This window comes from Macaca thibetana, chromosome 15 (genome assembly GCF_024542745.1).
Source record: "Macaca thibetana thibetana isolate TM-01 chromosome 15, ASM2454274v1, whole genome shotgun sequence".
Classification (NCBI taxonomy): Eukaryota; Metazoa; Chordata; class Mammalia; order Primates; family Cercopithecidae; genus Macaca; species Macaca thibetana.
The window spans coordinates 88,412,711-88,436,034 of NC_065592.1; the positions used below are offsets into that span (position 1 = coordinate 88,412,711).

General features: G+C 39.0%; 1 protein-coding gene across 5 annotated transcripts in view; it reads left to right on the forward strand.

Moving 5' to 3' along the window:
- Positions 1-23,324, forward strand: part of PCSK5 (proprotein convertase subtilisin/kexin type 5) — a 468,460-nt gene that overhangs the window by 130,667 nt on the left and 314,469 nt on the right. For all 5 annotated transcript variants that reach the window (XM_050761595.1, XM_050761597.1, XM_050761598.1 and 2 more), the window contains exons 4-5: positions 3,970-4,113; positions 6,945-7,021. In XM_050761595.1, coding sequence (XP_050617552.1) covers positions 3,970-4,113; positions 6,945-7,021 — 221 coding nt within the window. The remainder of the gene's footprint in view (positions 1-3,969; positions 4,114-6,944; positions 7,022-23,324) is intronic.

Here is a 23,324-nt window from a genome sequence, read left to right on the forward strand (position 1 = left end):
GTGGTTTATAGGCAGAATAGCTCGTAACCCTGGTGTGGAAAAGGCCATTTCTTGAACTCACAGGACAATGTCTTTGAAATTTCATTCCTAAAAAGGCACAAGCTCATATGGATAAGAAAGTGGGGAACTTTGTGGTAATGGTTGTTTCTTCAGGATATTTTCCGTTTTATGTGTCCAGTGTCATTTCTAAATACTTAATAGAACCATCACTGAAATACAGTGCATTATTCAGAACTGAAAGTACCTACATTTACTGTAAATATTTATCTTGCATATACTGTGCCCATATGTGGTTTTCAATAGCTTCAAATATGCTGGAAATTTCTGACCGGCCCCTTTGGTGAACACCAGGCTGCGGGCTGCATGTGTGGTAACAATTCCAGACACTCTTCTTTAGTTCCCGCTCTGGCAGAGACCTTCTCACCATGGTTGATGATGTATGAGGGGATCACGGCTGTGTTCCTTTTGCCTCTGGGTGCTGCGGTAACATAGATTCCTGGCAAGTAAACAGGGCCTAGTTTAAAGACTATCTCAACTAGGTGGTTAAGGAAATGAACTCATTTTCATCTCTGGTCAGTGTTGGGTGACATCAGTATTTCCCATAGCCTTTGGTCTCTGGATTCTTGAGGTACAGGAAACAACTATGTTAGAAACACATTTGGAAGCCTAGGCCACTTGAAATGTGTTAAAAGTCAAAGATCCACATTCAGGGTTTAGGGTTCTAATTTAAATGCCCTCTGACCTTATTACTAACATTTGCAAAAGACACCCTCGGCTTTAACATTCCTTTTTGTCTTTTGTATTTTGGTGGCTTGCTATATTAGATTATCCAAATGAAAGCATCAGTTGGATATTTCTTCTTCTTCACCTCCTACCATGGTGATGTATATAAAGAAAACAAGCAAAAAGGTGGTACAAGAATATTTAATGGTAAAGTCAGATTCAATAGAAGCAGAGGTGGAAGAAAGGAACCTAGTTGCTTCACTTTTAACAAACATGTTTTCCGTAGATGGCTGGTTTTCTTCAGTTTTCGTAATTACAATTTCAGGCAGCATCCCTCCACTCCAGGCTGGTTATCCCATTTGTGGGTTACCCATTTCCTGTGCATTTCCTTCCTCCGGCCCACCTCTTGGCCACATTAACATGACTTCATGTCACAATCGATACCGCAGGTGGCCACAGCAGGTTTTGAAAGGAGAATGGAATAAAAACCTGTCAAGGTTGCTTTGGGTTAAATTAAAATATTTGGTGAGGAGAGGCCCAAACTCTTGGCCAGAATGAGGCTTCTGACAAATGGAGGCATTTCAGAAATCTACACTATTTTTTTAATCAATCTTTGTTAACTAAGTGTTAGCTGGCTGTGTATCTTGGAAGAGGTCAGAGCAGTACACATACTGGAAATAAAGTTGAGAATATACCCTCATTTATGGGATATAATTAGCCAATATTTTTGAAATCCTAGGTCAGACTTAGTTTATTACATGGTCTTCTAGGGGCTTATAGTCAGGGAGACAAAATTCACACCCAGGATTCAACAGTCAACAACAGTTGGGCAGAATTCACTGAGTCGGTGTTGGATTGCATAGAACAGAGAGAGAGAGGGAGAGAAAGTGTGTGTGGGGTGGGGAAGAGGGGGTGGGGTGTATTTTTAAGTTCAGAGAAGGGAAAAAGACAAGTAGGCTGAAAAAGGCTGTGTGTTAAGAGGTAGGTCCAAAGCTGGGGCCCAAAAACTGAAGGCACGAGGGAGGGAGAATTCGGATTAGTAGAGTAGAATAGTAGAGTGTGTGTGTTCAGGGCCTCAAGTGCCAGAAAGAAGTCAGAAAGGTGGGAGAAAAGATACAAATGTTCTTACAAAATTAGAAGCTCCTATTCTGTAGGAAATCAATGTTGTCTGTCATGAAAACATGGGTGCACCCTTTCTTAGAATGAATCCTTGAAACTACTCGAGTGTATTTATAACACTCAACAAAAGGCAGTCTCATTTGGGGAATACATTAATTAACAAATTTATTTTGGAGGCATTGGAAGCACCTGTAAGGGATGAGGTTTGGAAAGGAGCTTCCGCTTAGGATGTAGTTGGAATAAAAGCTGAGTTGTGGCCTACAACGCCCTGAATGATCTGACATGCCTCTGCTTCTAACTTTCTGCCTCTGTGCCATTCTCTCCCTCTTCACTAAGCTCCAGCAATACCCATCCTCTGATATGCTGAACTCTTTCCTGCCTTACCATCTTTGCATGTGCTGTGTCCTCTACCAGGACACTTGTCCCTAGGCTCTTGGGCAGACCAACTCCTTCTCACATTTCACATTTGCAGAGACTGGAATCTTTTTTCTGACCATCTCATCTAAAGTGGTGTGCTCAGATCCCTCAGCATGCACCATCATATCACAGTGTTTAAAACACAAGGAGCCTTTAAAACACAGGGAGCTCACTGAATGGTCTTGTTTATTTGGTAGTTTATCTTCTGTGTCTCGCCTTTAGGACAGGGACCTCCTCTGCTTTGTGCACAGCCACACCCTAGCATATAAATTCAAACCGGGTAACTGAGGAACATATGCTTTATAATTTCTTAATTATAGCAGGTACTCAGTGAAGTGTGTGTTAAGTGAATCCATAGCAGTGAAGTCTGCATTGTATTTAGGGCATAGTAAGCTTCTGTTCTCCTCCATTCCCAATATGCTGAAGTGTCTGTTACAAAGCAGGAAGAAAGTAATGAATGGGGAAAGATCTGGGGTGGCTCGTGTTGCTATGGAATTATATAGCAGCACAGCTCTTCTCTTTTGTTCCTGTCCTGAATCTTAAGAACCTAGAAAACATCACACAGAGGGATATTTCAAAGAGATGGACTTTAAAGGAACAATTGTGTGGGTTAGATGAATGCTCGTAAATTATGTCAGGAAAAGCTGCTGCCTTAATTTGTTTTTCAGTATGTTTGTATGTTGTAGCCATTGCAGAATGAAATTACTATACATAATGAGCTCGGGTTCCATGTTTTACAGCCTGCCCCTCGAAGCCTTCACACACATTGTCCTGTGTAGGGCACCTTTCTGGACTTGGCACTATTCTTCTTTGCCTTCTTGAAGAAATAGTGCTGGATGAATTTGTCTACTGCCTACAAATTATAGTACAATAGCCATTGTTAATTTAGTGAAAGAAATGTGGACAACCTGTTATTTTTTCTTGCCCATGGGTTTTTCACAGGAGCGCATATCTGGCTGCTATACAGAAGCTGCCTGAGTGGTTCCATTTGTAGCTGGATTGGCTTCTAGGCGCTTGGTTAAGAAATTATAAAGTATATGTTCTTCAGTGACATGGTTTGGATTTATAAATGAAATACTATGATGCCTATTTGTATGTCATTAAAGCATGTTAACAATAAAATGATACATCCATTTTTCTGCTGTGGAGATAACACTTTATTTTATGCTTTTCCAAAAGACTTACGGTATCAAAACAGGTCAGAGCTGGTGGCGGAGAGATTTCTATTTCACTTGCTTTTCCCACATCTTTCTTCCCTGTCTTCCCCTGTTCATGCTGGAGATCTGTGTTTCTACACTAGTAGACAATGTGCCAAATTACTGTTAATTTAATGCATTATCTTAAGAAGTAGAGCCAGGCACAATGGCTCACGCTTGTAATCCCAGCACTTTGGGAGGCGAGGTGGGAGGATCCCTTGAGGCCAGGAGTTTAAGACCAGCCTCAGCAACAAAGCAAGACCTTGTTTCTGCCCAAAATTTAAAAGGTAGCTGGGCACGGTGGTGTGCATTTGTAGTCTCAGCTACTCAGGAGGCTGAGGCGAGAGGATCCCGTAAGCCCAGGAGTTCGAGGTTACAGTAAGCTCATCACACTACTACACTCCAGCCCGGGCAGTAAAGCAAAAAAGAAAAATAAATAAATAAATAAATGAATAGGTAATTCTTCAATTTCCTCACTATTTAGTAATCTTGCAGCATGCTTTTCTTATTTCAGCACTGCAGTGACAATACGCATCCCTGCCAGTCTGACATGAATATCGAAGGAGCCTGGAAGAGAGGCTACACGGGAAAGAACATTGTGGTCACTATTCTGGATGACGGAATTGAGAGAACCCATCCAGATCTGATGCAAAACTACGTGAGTGTATGCTGTGGTTGGAAGGTCTTTCCTTCTGGGAAACAGGGAAACTCCTGTTAGGGTTATCAATAAGGTGGATAGCTACTGAAAAATGTAGCAGCATACAATAAGGTATTGTGTTTTGTTTTTCTCTGGTAAAAGATGAGTTCTCTGAATACAGGAAGCATGAGATAACCCTTTCAACTTTCCAGTGGCTCTGATGTTCTGACTTACAAAAAGAAAGCAATAAGGTAGCAGAAACCTCACCACCAACACCATCTGCTACCAGCAACATTCGCTGTTCTCAACACTTTATCCAGCCAACCAGGCAGTACTCTTTGTTTCTTTTATGGAGAAAAATGTACTTCAAACTTCTCTCCAGTTATCTGATGGTCTTCTTTCTCTCTCTGCCTCTTCTTTTTTTTTTTTTAAAGGACAGTAATGATCGGCCTCCCAGTGGTCTGTAGGAATCAATTCCTTTCTTAAGAAGAAGCCACAAATTCATTTAGTTCTCATTTGAACAAAATGGTTGAGTTGCTGCATCCAAGTGCACCCAGACAAACTGTGTCTCTTTACAGAATAGAATTTTAAAGCTAAAAAGGAACTTCAGGTTACTCTCCTTATTTGATAGGAGAATAAATTGTAGCCTGAAGACAGAAGGGAGTTATCCATGGTCAGATAGAAGAACAGAAACTATGGCTCTCTGTGCGCCAGCGGAGATGTCCTTCTTGTCACACGCAAAGAGGGTTTTACAGCATGCTGCTCTTCCCCACTGCATATGAATGTATTTGACTAAATACAAATAGCATTCATGTAATTGGGAGTGCAGTCTTTTATCTTTTTCATTTTTCTCCTCTTCAGAAAAAATTCTCTAGAATTAATCTGTGCAATTAGCATGATTGGCGCCCTCTTGCTTCTTCTTTATGCTGGACCTGGTGGGGAGTAGAGAAAGCACGTTGGGTAACATGTCAAAGACTTGGGTTCCTTCCAGTCTGGATTTGTTTAATCACTTTTAAAGGCAAACAAGCAGATCCAACTTTGGTTTTGGCGATACTGTTTCTTCATATTGAAATCTTGGTGTAGGAAAACTTTGTTTATCATTTTGGTTGGTCCTCTGTTTCAGGCCTCTTTTTCCTTACCAGTAAAATTAGTAAGATACATTAGATACACTCTGAAGCCTTCGTGCTCTAAAGGACACTAAGCAGGTCCGTCGAGCCTCTTTTGCACAGGAAGCAGGAACTTACCACCTGTATATACAATATATATTTTGCTTGATTTCCCTAAACATTTCAGTCTTTATGTTCTAAAAGTTATTTTCAGAAAGAAGAGCCTTTGATAAAGACAGAAAATCAAGATAGTGTTTACTTTCACTAACATTGAAATTAGGAATAATAATAAAGTATAAGAACATTCAGGCTAGGTGCACTGGCTCACACCTGTAATTCAAGCATTTGGGGAGGCTGCAGCAGGAGGATTGCTTGAGCTCAGTAGTTTGAGACCAGCCTGGAAAACAGCGAGACCTTACCTCTAATAAAAGTAAAAAAAATGAGGAGAGAGAAAGAGAGAGACCAAGCCACTCAACAGAAGACCACCAGAACTGAAAATAAGCCAGATTATACTCCAGAGAAGGGGTCCCAATAATACCACATTATTCCAGGCTAGAAGGTGGAAGCAGCCCATTTTTCATTTGATAGTAAGATATGTTTCTTATAGCCAACTAACCTACATAGAAAGAAACTTCTGCCAAATTATTCTAGTGACCCCATACACTTGTGGTCTTAATCTCTTGTATTCCCTCTGAGCACTTCTTTTCCCTCCTTATATTTTTGTATCTTTCTAAAAGTTAAAAAAAAAATAGCTGGGCGTGGTGGCACCTGCCTATAGTCTCACCTACTCAGGAGCTGAGGCAGGAAGATTGCTTGAGCGTGGGAGATCAAGGCTGCAGTGAGCCCAGCCGTGATCGCGCCACTGCGCTCCAGCCTGGGTGACAGAGGAAGACCCTATTTCAATTAATCAATCAAAGAAAATTCAAAGCATGTTAAATTAGGCTGGCTACAGTGACATAAATTTGATAAATGGTAACAGTCTAGTAATTTTTTTTTCAGTATTGCAGATATTTTTCACAATCATTTTTAAAAGCAAACAAGCAAATCCAACTTTGGTTTTGGAGATACTATTTCCTTATTTTGAAATCTTAATGTAGGAAAACTGTTCATCATTTTGGTTGGTCCAAAAGCCAATGGGTATTAGTAGAATGTCTAAATCATGGACTCCTTTATAGTAGATACAATATCTGGTTTGTATCTAATAGACGAGGGTTGTCTAATAGCGGTGCCAAGATACCTGACATAATAAAGATCTGATATTGATTGTTAATTGGCTTGCCAATGATACGTGAATGATTTTTGTCTTCTGAAATCTATATTATGATAAGGAAGTTGCAAACTCAAGAAATCAAGTAAGGAGTAGGGAGAGAGCCTATGGAGAATAAATCACTTTGTGCCTAGGTAGTCAAGGAGAGAAAAGGTAGTAATGAGGATGTCTTTGAAAGATATACATTTCATGAACTGGGTCATTCTAGGTATGAGGGGGAAAAGTGCTGGCAAGAATGAACCAGGCAATTCTTTGGTCTGTGTAGAGTTCTTCTTCACCTTAAGGGGGAAAAATACAGCACTAATTATCACTGAATGAGCACTCCCTCCCTAAGGCCTGACACCACTGAACTGTGAGCGTATTAGTTAACCTAATTACTTTCTGGCAGAAATGTATTTAAAAATGCATGAGCCTGTGGGTCAATGGCTAATTAATGAATGTCCATTTCTTTTCCCTTGCTCTCTCCTCTGTGGCTATAGGATGCTCTGGCAAGTTGCGACGTGAATGGGAATGACTTGGACCCAATGCCCCGTTATGATGCAAGCAACGAGAACAAGTAAGGCCCAAGTGAGGGGTGGCTGTCATGTGGCTGGCAAGGAGCTTTGTTTTCTGCTCATGCTGAGGGAAGTATTTTCTTCAAAATCCTTGATAACATGTGTAAAGGTAAACTGAGGCTAGAGCCGAACCGGGAACGAAGACACAAGGCAAATGGCAGTGAGAATAGCCTTTTATTAGGGCTTGCAGGCGAGGTTCCTCTATCCAAAGGCATGGGCCGAGGAAGTCGCGCTGAGGGAGGAGGGTAGGGCCTTCTTACAGCCTGAGAGGTAGGGAAGCTGATTGTGCAAACAGGGCCTGGGGGGTCTTGAAACTACTAGGGCAGGAGTTGAGTAAGGGTCATGAGGAAGGGGTCTTTGGAAACTGTCAACCGAAACTGCTGTTTACAAACTTGTGGAATGCAGGTGAGCTGCAGGTCATGGGGGAGTGTGATTGCCCAGCCGGAACTCTGACGCATGTAAGTCTGCGGGTGTGTACAAGGGTGAAGGGAGTCTTTAACAAAAGGCCTGCTACGCCGGGTAGCGCCGCCATGTTAGGTCTAGATTCCTGCCTAACAATATGATTCTTAATTTGCTCCAAGATAAACAAGTGTCTTTCCACTGAAGCCTCTGAGTAAGAAAAAAGGGATGCTCCATATAGAAAGAATGGTTGCAGAGAGAGCCCTGAGGAATGGCTCAGCATTTCCAAATCTTGAGACTGGGACTAAGAGATGACCCCTCACATGGTAATTGCCCTGTGACCCATTTGTTTAGGGATAGAGGTGGTGAAGGGAGAGGCCAAGCAAAGTACCTCCCAAAAGAATTCTTTGTTCTGTTAAATTCAACACATGATTGAATACTGCATTTGAGGTCCCCACCTGAGAGTTTATTTTACTTCTCCTTTGCTCCTCTCTCCTCTGTAGTTATTGTGTTTTTCACTAATATACCTGAAATACCTGGAAGGATTATCGCCAATTGAAGAAGGCATTACCTTTCTTATTCTCCCCCCGCCCAGGCAAGAGGCACAGAAACCTGGTTAACCACAGTTATGCTTTCTGTTTACTGCTGTGGTTTTTGGTGAATGCAAATCAACATTCACATCCATTTGATAACAGAATATTTTAACATTCCTCAGGCAAGTAAGAGAGAATGGTTTTTCTTGCTTACGTAATGACCCAGATTCCTTACATTATTAGTAGATATTTCTAATCTCTAAATCACATTAATTAATTTTTTTCCCTTTTACTATGAAGCTCCTCAGGATAATGCTGTAATTTAGATACTTTCATGTGAATTTTTATTTACATGTTTTATTTACATTACATACACAGAAGTTGCAAAGAGAACTGTTTAGCCCATTTATTTTGTTATTTCTGATCTGCTTTTTTCTTTAGGGAAAAATTTCTTAACTAGGTTTATTTGATTAAGTCAGTAAGTTTAGATAAAACCATATGACCTAGAAAATTGTCACTGTACCTATGTGGTTTTTCTTTACTGTCGGCAAAGAAAGCTTAACAAAATAACTAGAAACATGCTGCTGGTTGACATGAACAACCAAGTAAATCTTCTAGATCAGATTCAGTGGTGAAAGCATTAATACACGAATTGCTATAGGTAGAATTTTCCAGAACTTTCCAAGCAAACAGAGACCTACGTTAAACTGGATAGTTTTCTTTCAGATTTACTGTGACTGCCCAGTGGGTTCACCTTGTCCACAGCTTAGACAGAGCCAATTTATCAAGACAGGGGAATTTCAATGGAGAAAGAGTAATTCACATAGATCTGCCTGTGCTGGAGACCGGAGTTTTATTATTACTCAAATCAGCCTCCACCAAGCATATGGGGATCCGAGTTTTTAAAGACAATTTGGTGGGTAGGGACTTAGGAAGTGGGGACTGCTGATTCGTCAGGTTGGAGATGGAATCACAGGGGGCTGAAGTGAGGTTTTCTTGCCATCTTCTGTTCCTGGGTGGGACGGCAGAAATGGTTGAGCCAGATTATCGGTCTGGGTGGTGTCAGCTGATCCATCGAGTGCAGGGTCTGCAAAATACCTCAAGCCTTGATCTTAGGTTTTACAACAGTGATGTTATCCCCAGGAGCAATTTGGGGAGTTTCACACTCTCAGAGCCAGAGGCTGCATGACCCCTAAACTGTCATTTCTAGTCTTGTAGCTAAATTGTTAGTCCTGCAAAGGCAGACTGGTCCCCAGCCAAGAAGGGAGTCTTTTCAGGAGAGGGCTATTATCAGTTTTGTTTCAGGGTTAAACCATGAACTGAATTTCTTCCCAAATTTAGTTTGGCCCACACCCAGGAATCAACAAGGACAGCTTAAAGGTTAGAAGCAAGATGGAGAAGTCGGTTGGGTCTGATCTCTTTCACTGTTCATAATTTTCTCAGTTATAATTTTTGCAAAGGTGATTCCAATCCCTCCCTTTGGGTTTCATAGCACCTTATTCTTAAAGTGTGGCCTATGAAGACGGGAAAAGACCATCGATCACTCTGACTTCTTCTTGCTGATAGGGGCATAGTGGGGTAGGTGTTGACCCCAAGGTGAGAGGAGTGGAACTGCTTTGCTGCTGTCTGAGCTATCTGACCGTACTCACTCAGGCCAGGCTGGGGTTCCAAGGCTTCCATGACAAAGATGTTAGTATTCTCATCTATAGTTTTAGTACAGCATTTAAGCAGACAGTGTACTATAAGGTAAATAGTGAGTTTTAGGATAAGGAGTGCAATTCCCAGTTTTAAAAGTAAAGATTTGAAAGCATTAGTTTGGGGACTTAAAGTCCACCAAAAATTTAGGATTTAGTTTAAATTGAAGAAAAATAAAAATGAAATCTCAAAAACAACTAACAACAGGTGTACTGTAGTTTTGGGAACATAATTTTTCTCTTTCCAGTCCTTATTTTTATTAAAACAAATCATGATAGGACTGATTTATTTACAAATAAACTTTAGTTTTTTTATGCTTGGCCTGATTATTTGCATAAGGTGCAGCAAGAGTAATTATTTTTTACATAGGCTTTTTAAATTGGCTTTGATGGAACTGTGTTCCATAAGGAATCTCACATAAGAATTTTTTAAAGCCAAGCCCAGCCATGGGTTTTTACCCTCTAATACCTGTCAGTTGGGTAAATTTCTGTCCTCTTGAGGTCCCAAGGTAACTTAGGGCTCCTGGGCCTGTCAGAAAGTGGCATTCTTTACTTACCACAGGTCAGGCACCCTGTAAAGGAACTATGTAGGCAAGGTTTGAGGCAAGTTTTCCTAAGGGGCTATTATTGACTTTACAAGTCAAGTTTGATTCCTTAAAGGAAAGCATACCATTCCAGTCAAAGCCTTGGTAAAATAACCAGTTTCTTCAACTGTGTCCTGTTCAAAAGAAAACATTCTTATTGCACTTATGCAAATAACTGTATTGCCATAAGTTAAGAATACTCACAGATAGTTTCTAAATTCTGGAGAAATTAGGTAGAGAGAATCAAATATGCTCTAAATTTTGTCCACAGGAGTATACTTTACTCAATTGTTAAAAGCTGGAAATAGCTCAAAAGAAAAGTGTTTTTGTCTCTGAAAAACAAAAAGGATCAGCAACACTTTAAGCAAAAAAAAAAAAAAAATCTAAAATATTTACTTCAGTTTTCTGTTAGTTCAGTCCATTTAGTTAACTCCTGTTCTGCTGGATATTCATAAACATTTTAGCTCTCTGCGAGAGTCCTGAAAGTTTTTTTTTCCTTTATTCTAATGTCATAATATCCAAAGTTATCAGAAACTTGCATTCAAGAGCACCTATTAAAGTTTTATAGCCGATTATAAAACCATCTTCTAAAGAGGACCAAATCAAGACAACAGTTATCTATGGATGACAAAAATATTTTAGGGAAGCCACAGTCAAAGACACAATTGACAAGGAAATTTGTTAACTATGTGACACACGATAATTCAACATAACAATTATAATTATTACTGATGACATGTATTGAGACATACCAGAATTATAGGAATCTTACACAATTTTGTAACACATACTAATAACAAATTTATATGAGTATAACCAAAAGAAAGTTAAAAACCATTTTATACTTAACAGTGTTTCCTGCATGATTTTAATACATTAAGTAAGCCGAATATGTGTTGTAGTCTGAATTATAATGTCTATATGTAAAGACAATTCTTTGAATATTTGCTTTGATGGCTTTTTATAGTCTATCCTTTTAAAACTGGTTTTTTTTTTTTTCCTAAGGATTTCTTTTAAACTTGGCCACTTCCCAAGACCCTTGTTCAAGAAGAATCATGACAGTCATGTTCATCTGGGGTATTCTAGTGTGTCCCGCTTTAACCCGTCCTAAGCACTGGTCATGGTTCATTGAGTACAGTGGGGGATTGATTGTTGGAGGACACAGACATTGTTCCCAATGTGTGCTTAGGTTTGCCATCTTGACAGTGAAATATGGAATTTTCACAGGTATAACTCCCTACCTCTGTTTTATGGAAGTCAGCAGTGCCCTGAGGGTATAGATGTACCATTAGCTCCTCTCAGTAGTTCTGCCTGATTTTTTTTTCCCTCAGCTGACCAAGAGCATGTAGTCAGGCATTTAGGATTAAAATGCCCTCTTTGCTCATTAGACCGTAATAATGGATATGATCAGTGGATCTATCTTTAAGCATGGATCCACAGATAAATAACTCTGTTTGGATAGCGGTCACCTAGAGTTAGGAAATGAGTAGCTTTGTAGTTTGGAGGAGTTGACTTTTAGCTCTGGCTCTCCTTGATTATCTTGTGGTCTTTTGAGCTAACAACTCTGAGCTTTCAGTACTTTTTAGAAAGTCTCTAGAATGGGCATAATAATACTTCCTTCTAGGCTGGGCACAGTGGCTCACACTTGTATCCCAGTACTTTGGGATACCAAGGCAGGAGGATCACTTGAGTCCAGGAGATTGAGACCAGCCTGAGCAACATAGGGAGACCCTGTTTCTACTAAATAAATAAATAAATAGCCAGATGTGATGGCACGCAGCAGTGGTCCCAGATACTTGGGAGGCTGAGGTGGAAGGATTGCTTGAGCCTAGGAGGTCAAGGTTGGAGCCTAGGAGGTCAAGGTTGCAGTGAGCCAAGATTGTGCCACTGCACTCCAGACTGGGTGTCAGAGCAAGACCCTGTCTCATAAAATAATAAAAATAATAAAATAAAATAAATACCTCTAAAGATTATCAATAAAATGTGTAAAATACCAAGTTTACTACATAATAGATACTACATAATTACAGCTGTTATTGTTGTAATTGTGTGTTCTATTCATATATCTAATTCTTGATAACTAGTTAAAAATTACAGTTATCTCAAAATATGTGTGCTTATGAACACTTCAAATTTAAATTAAGATTTAGGGTTTATTTCCAGGGTTAGAAGTTGAGACAGGTTTGTCTGCTTCCTTGGGGCTGGTAGTTGTGACTCTTCCGTCTACAGTAAGTCTGTTTTTCTTTAATTCCATTTTCCCATCTCCCTTGGTAAAACATGAGTCCTTGAATTTGATACAAAATAGTGAAGGTGAGGAATTTGTAATTATCATCAGAATAAGGAAGTTGAGGCATGTGCTATGCAAGTGCCTCCTCACTGTACAATCAGACCAGTAGACTTCAGAACATATTTGGAATTATGTCATACTTGCCTGCATTTGTTTATTCATTCAAGCAGTATTCATTAAGACACTGCTTGGCAAGTGGCTCTATGCTAAATACCTAGGGAATCAATGATGAAATAATATAGATTATTAATGGGCTGAATTGGGAGAAAATGTAGTAAGAAACTCTAATGCCTGAAGGGTTTTTAATACTAATAGAGGATCTAGCCTCAAAACTATGCAAATTGTCTCTCTTAGACTTGCATGATTACATTTCTAGTGCCAAGGCTTTGGAGTGAGGGAAATCACCTCTGAAGTACAAAAGTTATAAAAATCCCTTTCTCGTCACTTTTACAAGTTCCCAAATGGTGGCATGTCAGATTTAAATAACTGATGCTAAAGAAATAGTGTGATTAGAAGAGACCATAAAAATCCATCCTTTGATTCAGCTTTGCCTCCATTCATATTAGCTTGCCAAATAAAGCTGACTGCATTGTTCTAGGCTTAAAATAGAAAATGCCTCCCTACAAATGAAACAGTCTGCTGGCATTTCATACTACTACTCCTATTTCCAATAAAATGAATTATTGATGTCTGAGTTAGATCAGCCCTTCCCTAGGTTACTTCCTCTTAGAAGTTCTCTGCTTAAAAGTCATAGCAACATTTAGTAGGAGCTGAAACCACGGCATTATATTTTGAAAGAGTGGTATATTTGGGCCCAGAGTCTAATTCCTTTTCAAAATAAACCAACCTCTGGGTTAAAGACTCATTTTCTAAAAGGAATAGATTTTTCATTTTGTTTCTTATCTCTGTTTCAAGGAAGATTTAACCAGGGTGAATGGAAGTAAATCTCTTCTGGTTCTTTAGTTTCTTTTCACACATCATTTCTTTTACGAGTGTTGCCATGTTGCAGAAACCAAAGTGTGTCCTTCTCTTTCCCATTTCTGTAGACAAGGACTGTTGTGAGGAAATAGTGTTCCAAAGCAAAGCCAATAGGTATAGTCAGCATTTTCCACATATGGGGGAAATATGTTAACTTATTATAATAGTACTAGAGAAAAAAAAACACACACACACTATAGGTCTGTGGCCTTAACAAGTACACACATTTTTTCTTCATACCAAGGATTTGGCCAAATATGTTAAGATAAAGTTATAGTATAGCTTAGTAGGTCAGACAAAACTTAAAGAAAATGAGGGTCAGTATCAGAGGCTGATTTGATTTTCAAATATTTTCCAATTTTTTTCTCTAATACTTTTGCAAAATAACATCTACAATATACTACATAGTAGATACTTGATCAATGATTATCAAATGAATTTAGATAACATGGACTAGAAGTGTACATTACTAGAGCCTTAATGTATACCAAACATGCAATTGTGGAAAAAAAAAATCTGACACTTTCCATACACAGCTGTCTTAGCTGAGGCTGCTATAACAAAATAGACTGGGTAATGTATAAGTAATAGAAATGTAATGCTCAGTTCTGGAACCTGGGATCACGGCACCAGCCATTTTGTTGTCTGCTGAGGGCTCGTTCCTCATGAAATGGTGCCTTCTTGCTGTGTCCTCACATGGTAGAAGGGGCAAACAAGCCCCTCAGGCCTCTTTAAAAGGGCACTAATCCCATTCCCTAGGGCTCCACCTTCATGACCTAGTCACCACTGCCCAAAGGCCCACCTCTTAACACCAGCATGTTGGGGATTAGAGTTTAACACATGAATTTTGGAGGGACACAAACATTCAGATCATAGTAATAGCTGTAGATGTTCTATTCATGAAAGAATCTACAGCAAATATTTTAGAAAATTCATTTCTATACATACAAGTTCATGATACATTACACTGAAGTAAGTAACATCTTTGATCATCATGTAGGTTCTGGGAAGTGGCCTCCCATGGAAAATTGCAGTGTGTAACAGGAAAAGACTTCTTTCAGACCAGAAGCCAGCCATCCCTTCCCCTTCATCTCAACAACTGTTAGTCAGTAAGTCCTGACAATTCACACCATTTAATTCCTCCTCTGTAGTAGCTCTCAAAAGCCTTAGACACAAACCCCCAGCCACCCACACTAGCCACTATGTTTATTCCCCTTCTCTTACCTATATCCTTGTAAGAGTCCATTAAGTCATTTTCTTGTTTCTGGTTTTCCCCCATCCTGCTGTCTGAGTGATATTTCTGAACCAAAATAAGAACATTAAACTCCTTTAATATCTTGACATGTATTAAAAATACAAGACTCTTCAGGATCCATTCCCTTCCTTATTCTATTTTACTCTATCTATCCCCTCCTCCTCTTCCTCTTCTTCCTCCTCCTCCATTCGTCAGCCCTACAGGATTCGTGTCATTCCTCTAACGTGCTCCAACTGTTCATCCTTCCACCATCTACACTTGGAGAATTCCTCCTCTACCTCTAATGCATGTCACTTTCCTAGTGGTGCCTTCTCTCACCCCCCATGGTATGAGCTGGTTATCCCTCCAATCAGTTTCTCAGCACCTGGGAACTTACTATTTCTTTTATAAAACTTTTTTAAAATCATAGATGGGGTCACATTTGTCAGAGTAGGAAATAGAAAGGCAAGAACATATACTAAGTTGATTTTCAGTTTAGTTTGGGATATAAAATGTCTATTTGTTCTTTCTTAGAATAATTACAAGAGTACTGACCTTGATCGGTTCATCTAGATGAATGAGCAAAATGTGTCCGAATTGAAGTTGCTGACCTATTAAATGGTGTTATATAAAGTGGTCCTTTGTGCTAGATATCTTTTTTTCTGACCTTCCATTTCTGCTCTGTATCCCAGAAGGCTGACTTTGAGGGACCGCATTAATTGTCTGTCTTGCCCTCTGTCTTCCCATTGGGTTTGGGAAGTCCCTTGACTAAATTCGAGTCAATAAATTCAAGCCCCTTGAATAAATTCTTCTCAGGGTTCCCATTGTAAAAGAGCCCAGTGTTTTCCTGATAGGCCCTTGACTGACATGAGTATGTTCTTTATCCTGGTATCTTTGGTAGAATAAAAGGAAAAATGTTTAAATACCACTGAGAATGAACTAAATTCATGGCAGTTGTCTAAATACCTGTTTATTCTTTAATGAAAGCCAAGTAAATATAGAAAATGATTATCTAACCTCAAATTCCTATATACCTGTTACCTACAGTGTAAATATTCATCTTTGTAAAACAATGCGTTAATTACTCCCAGGCTCATAATCATGATGATGCATTCTTCGGAACTGCTTATTTTTCTCTTTGCCAATTTTAGTATGTTCTCCGGATTTGGGAACTTCAGTTTTGATAAAGGGTCTGATTGATGTTATAGGTTCAAATGAAGTATGAGTGTAATTTATGCTAACTCAGTGTATTATTGACATGAATACTTGATAGTTGCTTGAATTTAAATTTCTTATTTAAAAAACAGACTTACAAATTCCTGGGGCCTCTAAAGCAGATGGAAATTGCAGTAAAGGAAAGAGATAAGTATCCTTTTTAAATAATGGATTAAGCATTTAAACAGGTTTTCCAGACAGGTGTATTTAATTAGCTTTCTCTTTTAATCTTCCCTTCTAACCTTCTCTTGCATCCTTATATTTTCTTTTTTCCTTATGTGTAGAAATCTGTAAGATGTGGAGACTGAGGCCCTTGAGAGGTCAACAATAGCAGTTTTTTGTTTATTTCATTACTAAACATTGGAGAAGACATCTAAGAATTTTCAGATCTCATCAGCCAGTGAATACTCAGGTTAGTTGCTGAACAAGGAGGAGAAAAAAGCCTTATTTTATTTTTTTTCTCTCCCTGTACAGCTACCAGAAGACCATGCTGAAAAAATAAATAAACCTCAAGCTTATAGATTATTCATTTTAGCATTACCAAAATATTGTTTAGGTATTGGTTACCCTACTATTCATATCATACAGCTTCTCAGTTAAAGAACTAAAGTTAGAATTTTATTTTTATAAGCTAAAAGAAAGGTTATAATTTTTATATTCTAGCAATTTAGTTAATTACAATGCAAGCTTTCTGTTCCAGTGTATTTAAGTATTTGTTTATGTGTATGTGTGTTTAATACCAATGATAGGTATGCATTTTAATTATAATCCTTAATAAAAGGTGAATAACATTGGGTCTGTAGGCTATTTAAATAAAAGTGGAAAGGAAGAAAATATGTCCTTTAGATTACAACATATTTGATTCTCATAAAATACTTCACCAAAGAAGGCAGGGTGATAGAGGAAAAAATATTCTGCTTTTAGAGGAGACCTAGGTACCAGCCCCAGCCTTTTTATTGACTATGTCTGTGATCCTTGGAGAAGCATTCTTCTCAGAACCTTCCTCACCATATCAGTTTCTCCATGTTCCTGTTCCAATTAAACAACCAAAACACCTACAAATGTCTGGGGTTGCTATTTGACTCTATTTGAGTGCAATGTAAACAACTGCTAACAAAATTAGTACATCTTCATGTTGTCTCATTTACTACTCACAACAACCCACATTCGGAGTGAAAAATCTAGAGAGGTTAAATAACGTGCCTAACATCACTGAATGGCGGAATCGGAATTTGAGCTTGTTTGTTCTCACACTGTCTGATTACCTGCATAACTAAATTAATCGGTGGTCAAGTAGATGAGTAGATGAGAAATCAATTCTTGTGCAGAGCACAAGCTTCAGTAAGTTTACTATCAATGGAGAACTAGAATCACCAGAATTTTCAGCATTGTGTTCAGTAAGCACTTAATAACTTGGCTGTACCAAGTGCTGGTACTCAGGTCCCTGTTTCTCCAGAGAGAAGGGATTGGTCTGCGTCGTTTCCTAATACCATGTGTATGCGTAACTTTGAACAAGTAACAAAGATTATTTTTTACAGTAAATGATTATATAAATTTGACTCCACAGTGGTATTCATTTTGTGGAAGTAACTGAAGGCCACCCAAATGAGACAAGACACTGTTCAGAGCTTGGAATAGCAAGGAGTCAGCCACCATCACTTGCAGAGAGACTCAAAAGCAGACACAGGACTGGGAAAGCTTTATAGTGAGGGGAAAAAAGCCAAACAAAGGAAAGGGAAAACTTCACATTTGGTCTGTTGGAGAATGTCTTGGAGAAGCTGGAGTTTGGGTCTCTTTGTTCTCAAACAGTTCTACTCAGATATATTGACATGTTTGTTTGTTTGTTTGTTTAATTAAACTTGAATGAGTTCCGGCTGGTGATAATATAAACAAAAGGTTTTTGGAAACTATATAGAAGTACCACAGGTACAGATGTTGTTAATATTGTTACAGGTGACAGTAAGCAGAGATAAGGTTTTAGTCTAATTCTCAGAGGGCAGGTGGTTAGTTTTCGTATTTCTCTATTTGGAGATATGGATTCTTTGAGGTTGGAATCACATAAAATAAAAGACACTTTTGCAATGTTTTTGCACTTCAGCGACAACCTTTGTGAGTCCCTCCGGAAATGTGGGCTGTGGAAGAAAGATTCTCTGTAGGAGGAAAAGACTGAGCCAAAGAAGAGCCTGTGAAAATCGGAAACCTCCTTTTACCCTAAGAAGGGGATGGGATAGTGAGGATATGTCCTATGTGGGGAATTGTGATGAATTCTCTTGCCTATACAACACCTAAAATAGCTCCAAGGAATTAAGAAGAGCAGTAGGGTACCTGTGGAATCCCTGCCAATTCTCCTGAATCCCCTCCTTCTCCACTCTCATCCGAAGCTGCCATCTCATGAATTTTAGAAAACAGTGACCTTTGTTAACAGTTCACCACTTCCTATTTTTAGACATCCACGCACCAGCTGCATGTAATTTACATATGCTAGTAAATGCATTTGAATTTGCATGAATTGCAGATAAAATCCCTTGTGGTGACATCCTGAGCTGAGATGAGCTGACTGCTAACATTTTTGTATGACCTTTTTGCTCTTGGTTGGTATTCCCTCCTTCTGAGGTTCATTCTCAAAGGATCACACCCCCTCCCCATGCCTGTCCCAATTACCATACATAGACTCTCATTTTCTCTCCAGCCCTTCAGCTCCCCTGCCCCAAGTATCAGGTTGTCACATATCCCTTTCTTTTTCCACTATCCTGATACCCTGATCTTCCCATAGGCTCTAGTATTATGTTGTTACTCTGCAGAGTCAGAGGGACACGTTTGTCTCTAGCAGTTGCCTCTGTCTTGGGACCGGTTCATTTTAATTTATGCTAGGTGATCTGATTTGAATTCACATTGGTCAGCGGTCTTAATTGTGACCTGTGTCGTTAATTTCATTGAATGTCATACTCTTTCATAAAATTTATTTTTCCTGAAGAATGACAAATCCCTTTAATGTTTTCCAAAGGAGTGGGAAATAGGTGTTGTTATACTTGAAACAAAAACACTTGATTGTTTTCTTCTCTTATCCACCCATCTCGTGTATCGCATAAGAAGTAATGGGATAGGTTGGACAGTGGAGCATCCAAGGGGAACTGCAGTTTGAATTGAAGAGATCAAAGAGTTAGGATACTTGGCTTTGTTGAAATTTAATTCGTAAAGAGGGAAGGGAAATCCCCAAAGTCAGAAACAATCTTAGATGCAGCTCCACTGACAACCATGCTTTCACTTTATCACCCATACATTGAATGATGCCATTCCTGGGACAATAGGAGCCCCATCATTGCGACTGGGTTTTTCCAGTACGGAGATGCCACAGCAACTGGGGTTCAATTCTTCCATGGGTTGATTTTCATATCAAATTGCTCAGCCCTTTGCAGGGAGAAATACTAGTGGCATTGTTTTAGTAGAACCACATTCCATAACATGGAGTGCAGGAACAATACCAATTTCACTGTTATATTTGGAGGTGTGTTCACATTTGTTGAAATCTTTGTAGGCCGAATGCAAATATGAGGAGGTATTGAGGTAAGCAATTGCAAATTATATTTCTGTTCTTTTATATTTCATGTTTTCAGATACTGTTCTTACATCAGTTCATTCCATTTATGTTCATCCCATTTTCTCATTGTGTTTTTATAAGCTTCTGTTAGAATCCCCACTGTAAAACTTACTTCAGTTATAGGGTATACTAACACATGTTTAATACATCGTGGTTGAAACAAAAAAAAAATACCCAGAACTTCTTTATATCTGTGATGTCAGGTTTTTTTTTTCCCTTGTCTTTGGTTAGGGAGATGTCATACTAACAAAGTACTTAGTTAAGGATGCTACCCATATCTTATATTCACAAAATGATTTTCTTTTTCCTTTTATTTATTTATTTATTTTAGACAGAGTTTTACTCTTGTCACCCAGGCTGGAGTGCAATGGCGCGATCTCAGCTCACCTCAACCTCCACCTCCCAGGTTCAAGCAATTCTCTTGCCTCAGCCTCCTGAGTAGCTGAGATTACAGGCATGTGCCACCACACCTGGCTAATTTTGTATTTTTAGTAGAGACAGGGTTTCTCCATGTTGGTCAGGCTGGTCTCGAACTCCCGACCTCAGGTGATCCACCTGCCTCAGCCTCCCAAAGTGCTGGGATTACAGGCGTGAGCCACCACACCCGGCCACAAAATGTTTTTCTTAACAAAGTTATAGATTTCTGAAATACATGTGGATAGTACGTACTCATAGATTTCTAAGACATGTATTTGGAGGAGAACAGGAAAATGTGTATGAGGAAGGGAGGCCCAAGTAACTGCTAGGTAAATTGTTTAATAAAACTTAATAATTCTATTATATGCTAAGAGAATGTACTAAGCAATAACCTATAAAAGCATGCCTATGCTGAGCCATGGACAAACACTACATGTTTGTACTTGAAAAGTTATTGTCATGTTGTTACAATAATTTTTAAAATGCAGTATACAAGAACTGCTTATTTGGTCTTCCTGTGAGCCATTCTACAGCTTTGAGAAGCTTGATGTATGATTTGGGTGGGTAAACGAAGAATAACTTTGTCTTCCAAAAAAACTTTGGCTGCTTTTGCCTTGGGCTATAAACTCAGTAAAGACTAAATAGAGTTCAGCAGGGATATTATGTGTTTTTCATGACAGATTGAGAAAAAAAGAACACATCTCAGGTTCCCTTGAATGACATTAGCCCCTCCAAACTGTCTGGGATCTCACCTTGTCAAGCAAGGAGGAGCCATCAACTAAAAATAATAATTTATCTAGAATTTTATAGTTCACAAAGTCCTTTTACATTTATGCTCACATCACTTATAAACATTCGTGTCAGATAGGTCGGGTAGATTTTTGTTTTTGTCCCCCAGTTTCTGAATTCTTTTTTATGTATAAGGAATCTTCTGTCTTAAGTCTTGGTTGAGGACAAAGACTGCTTGGTAGTATGGCAGCTGAAATGCCTAACACTCCTCACTTCATGTACTGTAGGGCACAGGCCAGTGATCTAGATTGTAAAAATCAATTGCACCTGCTATTAAGAGCATAAGTCAAGTAAGGTCTCACTCCCTTGGATGTGTTCTCTGTCTCTCTCTGTCTCTCTCAACAGGTCTTTTCTCGTAGATTAGCTGTGTCTTTTTCTTGATCCTTAGCTTCTACCCTGGTTAATCAGTGCTCCCAACAATTCTGAGCTTTCCAAGGTCCCTTTAACAAACTACTTTTCTGCTTAACTCAGTAAGTTACAGCAAAGAACCAGGGATTAAATGTCATTACCAGTGCCCTCTCTTTGCAGAGAAAGAAAGTAAAATTTAAGGCAGGCTCACATAGCTTATGAAAGTGAGTCTGACCTCCAAACTCATGCTCTTTATATCACATAATACACTCTAATTTGAGGCAGGATCCGAGATGCTTTTTCTGAACATAGTGTTTATAAGCAGTAGATAATGTTTAATTCATGGAAACAATTGTAGTTAATTTATGAAAATTTAGTGTTTATTTTATGGTATATCATTTCATTTAGAAAGGATTTCTGAATACCTAGTAGAAACATAGCAGTGTTTGGGTTATTCATTAAAAATCTGCTAGTGATATACTTATAGTACGTAGAAATTTAGTATTGATCCATCACTTAACTAACACAGTGCAGTTAAAACAAACCACGAGGCAGGATGTGATTTGGAGACCATCAGTTTTCCAAAAGCATTTCATGGAATCCTGGAGTCTGCTGATGGATTTCACAGGCTGTCCAGCTGTGGCTCAAGAGGTTGTGTGGATGGCTGTAGCTCTCTCTTCCTCAAACAAACCAAAATCTATTTTAAAATCTTATTTACATGGTAGAATTTCTCTTAGAATTATATTTGAAGTAAAAAGTTCTTTTTATGTAAAATACAATACACAATGGTAAACCAGGGCCATAAACCATAGGTACAGGATTTAGAGGAGTTGTTACTGTACATTAAATTCAGAGAAGACTTCTGGAGGCAATAGTAATTTCACCTGAGTCTTGGAAAATGACTGATCAAAGGGAGCAACCATTCGTGAGATGACTTTTGTAATGACTGACAGTGCTCTGGTATTAGTGAGCTCCTTGCAAGCTTTGAAACAAAAGGCATCTTCTTCTTAAGCCAGACATTTCTTATTTTCCCTGGAGCTTCTCCTCTATCTAAAACTTAAATCTGAATGTGTTTTGCCTCTATCTTCAAACCCCTTATGACCACATCCGAACTCTTTAAATGTATGTAAAGAATTTATGGCCAGGTATGGTGGCTCATGCCTGTAATTCCAGCACTTTGGGAAGCCAAGGCAGGCGGATCACGAGGTCAAGAGATCGAGACAATCCTGGCCAATATGTTGAAACCCTGTTTCTACTAAAAATACAAAAATTAGCCAGGCGTGGTGGCATGTGCCTATAGTCCCAGCTACTCGGGAGGCTGAGGCAGGATAATCACTTGAACTGGAGAGGCAGAGGTTTCAGTGAGCTGAGATTGTACCATTACACCCCAGCCTGGGTGACAGAGCGAGACTCTGTCTCAAAAAAAAAAAAAAAAAAAAAAATTTATAATATGCTCACTATCTTTTTAGCCTCACCCCTTAACCCTTTCTACAATATGCTAAGGTTTCAACTAATGTTTTTTACAGTTATCTGAAAATAGCATACCTCATTGAATGCTAGAGACTGATGAATAGTAGATACCCAATAAGTGGTCATGTTGTTATTCTACAGTGCTTGGAGATCCTTATATATAGGATGTTACCTTGTGTGTTATGATTAATTCTGATTTAACCTACTTGGAAGCTGAGTTTTGCTACGTCCCTGTCCTGTGTCAAGATTTGCCCCCTTTTCACTTCTTGAGCAAAAAGGGGAAAGAAAAAAGGCCATGAAATGCAAAATATTCAAGTTGTATGGATAAAAGCCCTAAAACCAGTGGCAGAAATAAGTTTTAAATGAACTTTAGTCTTTTTCTGATATTCCAAATTTTTGTGTAAAACCGTACTGCCATTTTTGTCTTTTATTTCTATTTCTCTTAAATGACTTAACTAAAAGTTTCAGGCCGGGCACCGTGGTGGCTCACGCCTGTAATCCCAGCACTTTGTGAGACCAAGGTGAGCAGATCACTTGAAGTCAGATGTTCAAGACCAGCCTGACCAACATGGTAAACGAAACCCCATTTCTACTGAAAATACAAAAATTAGCTGGGCATATTGGCATGCGCCTGTAATCCCAGCTACTAGAGAGGCTGAGGTGGGAGAATCGCTTGAACCTGGGCGGTGGAGGTTGCAGTGAGCTGAGATCGCGCCACTGCATGCCAGCCTGGGTTACAGAGTAAGACTCTTTCTTTAA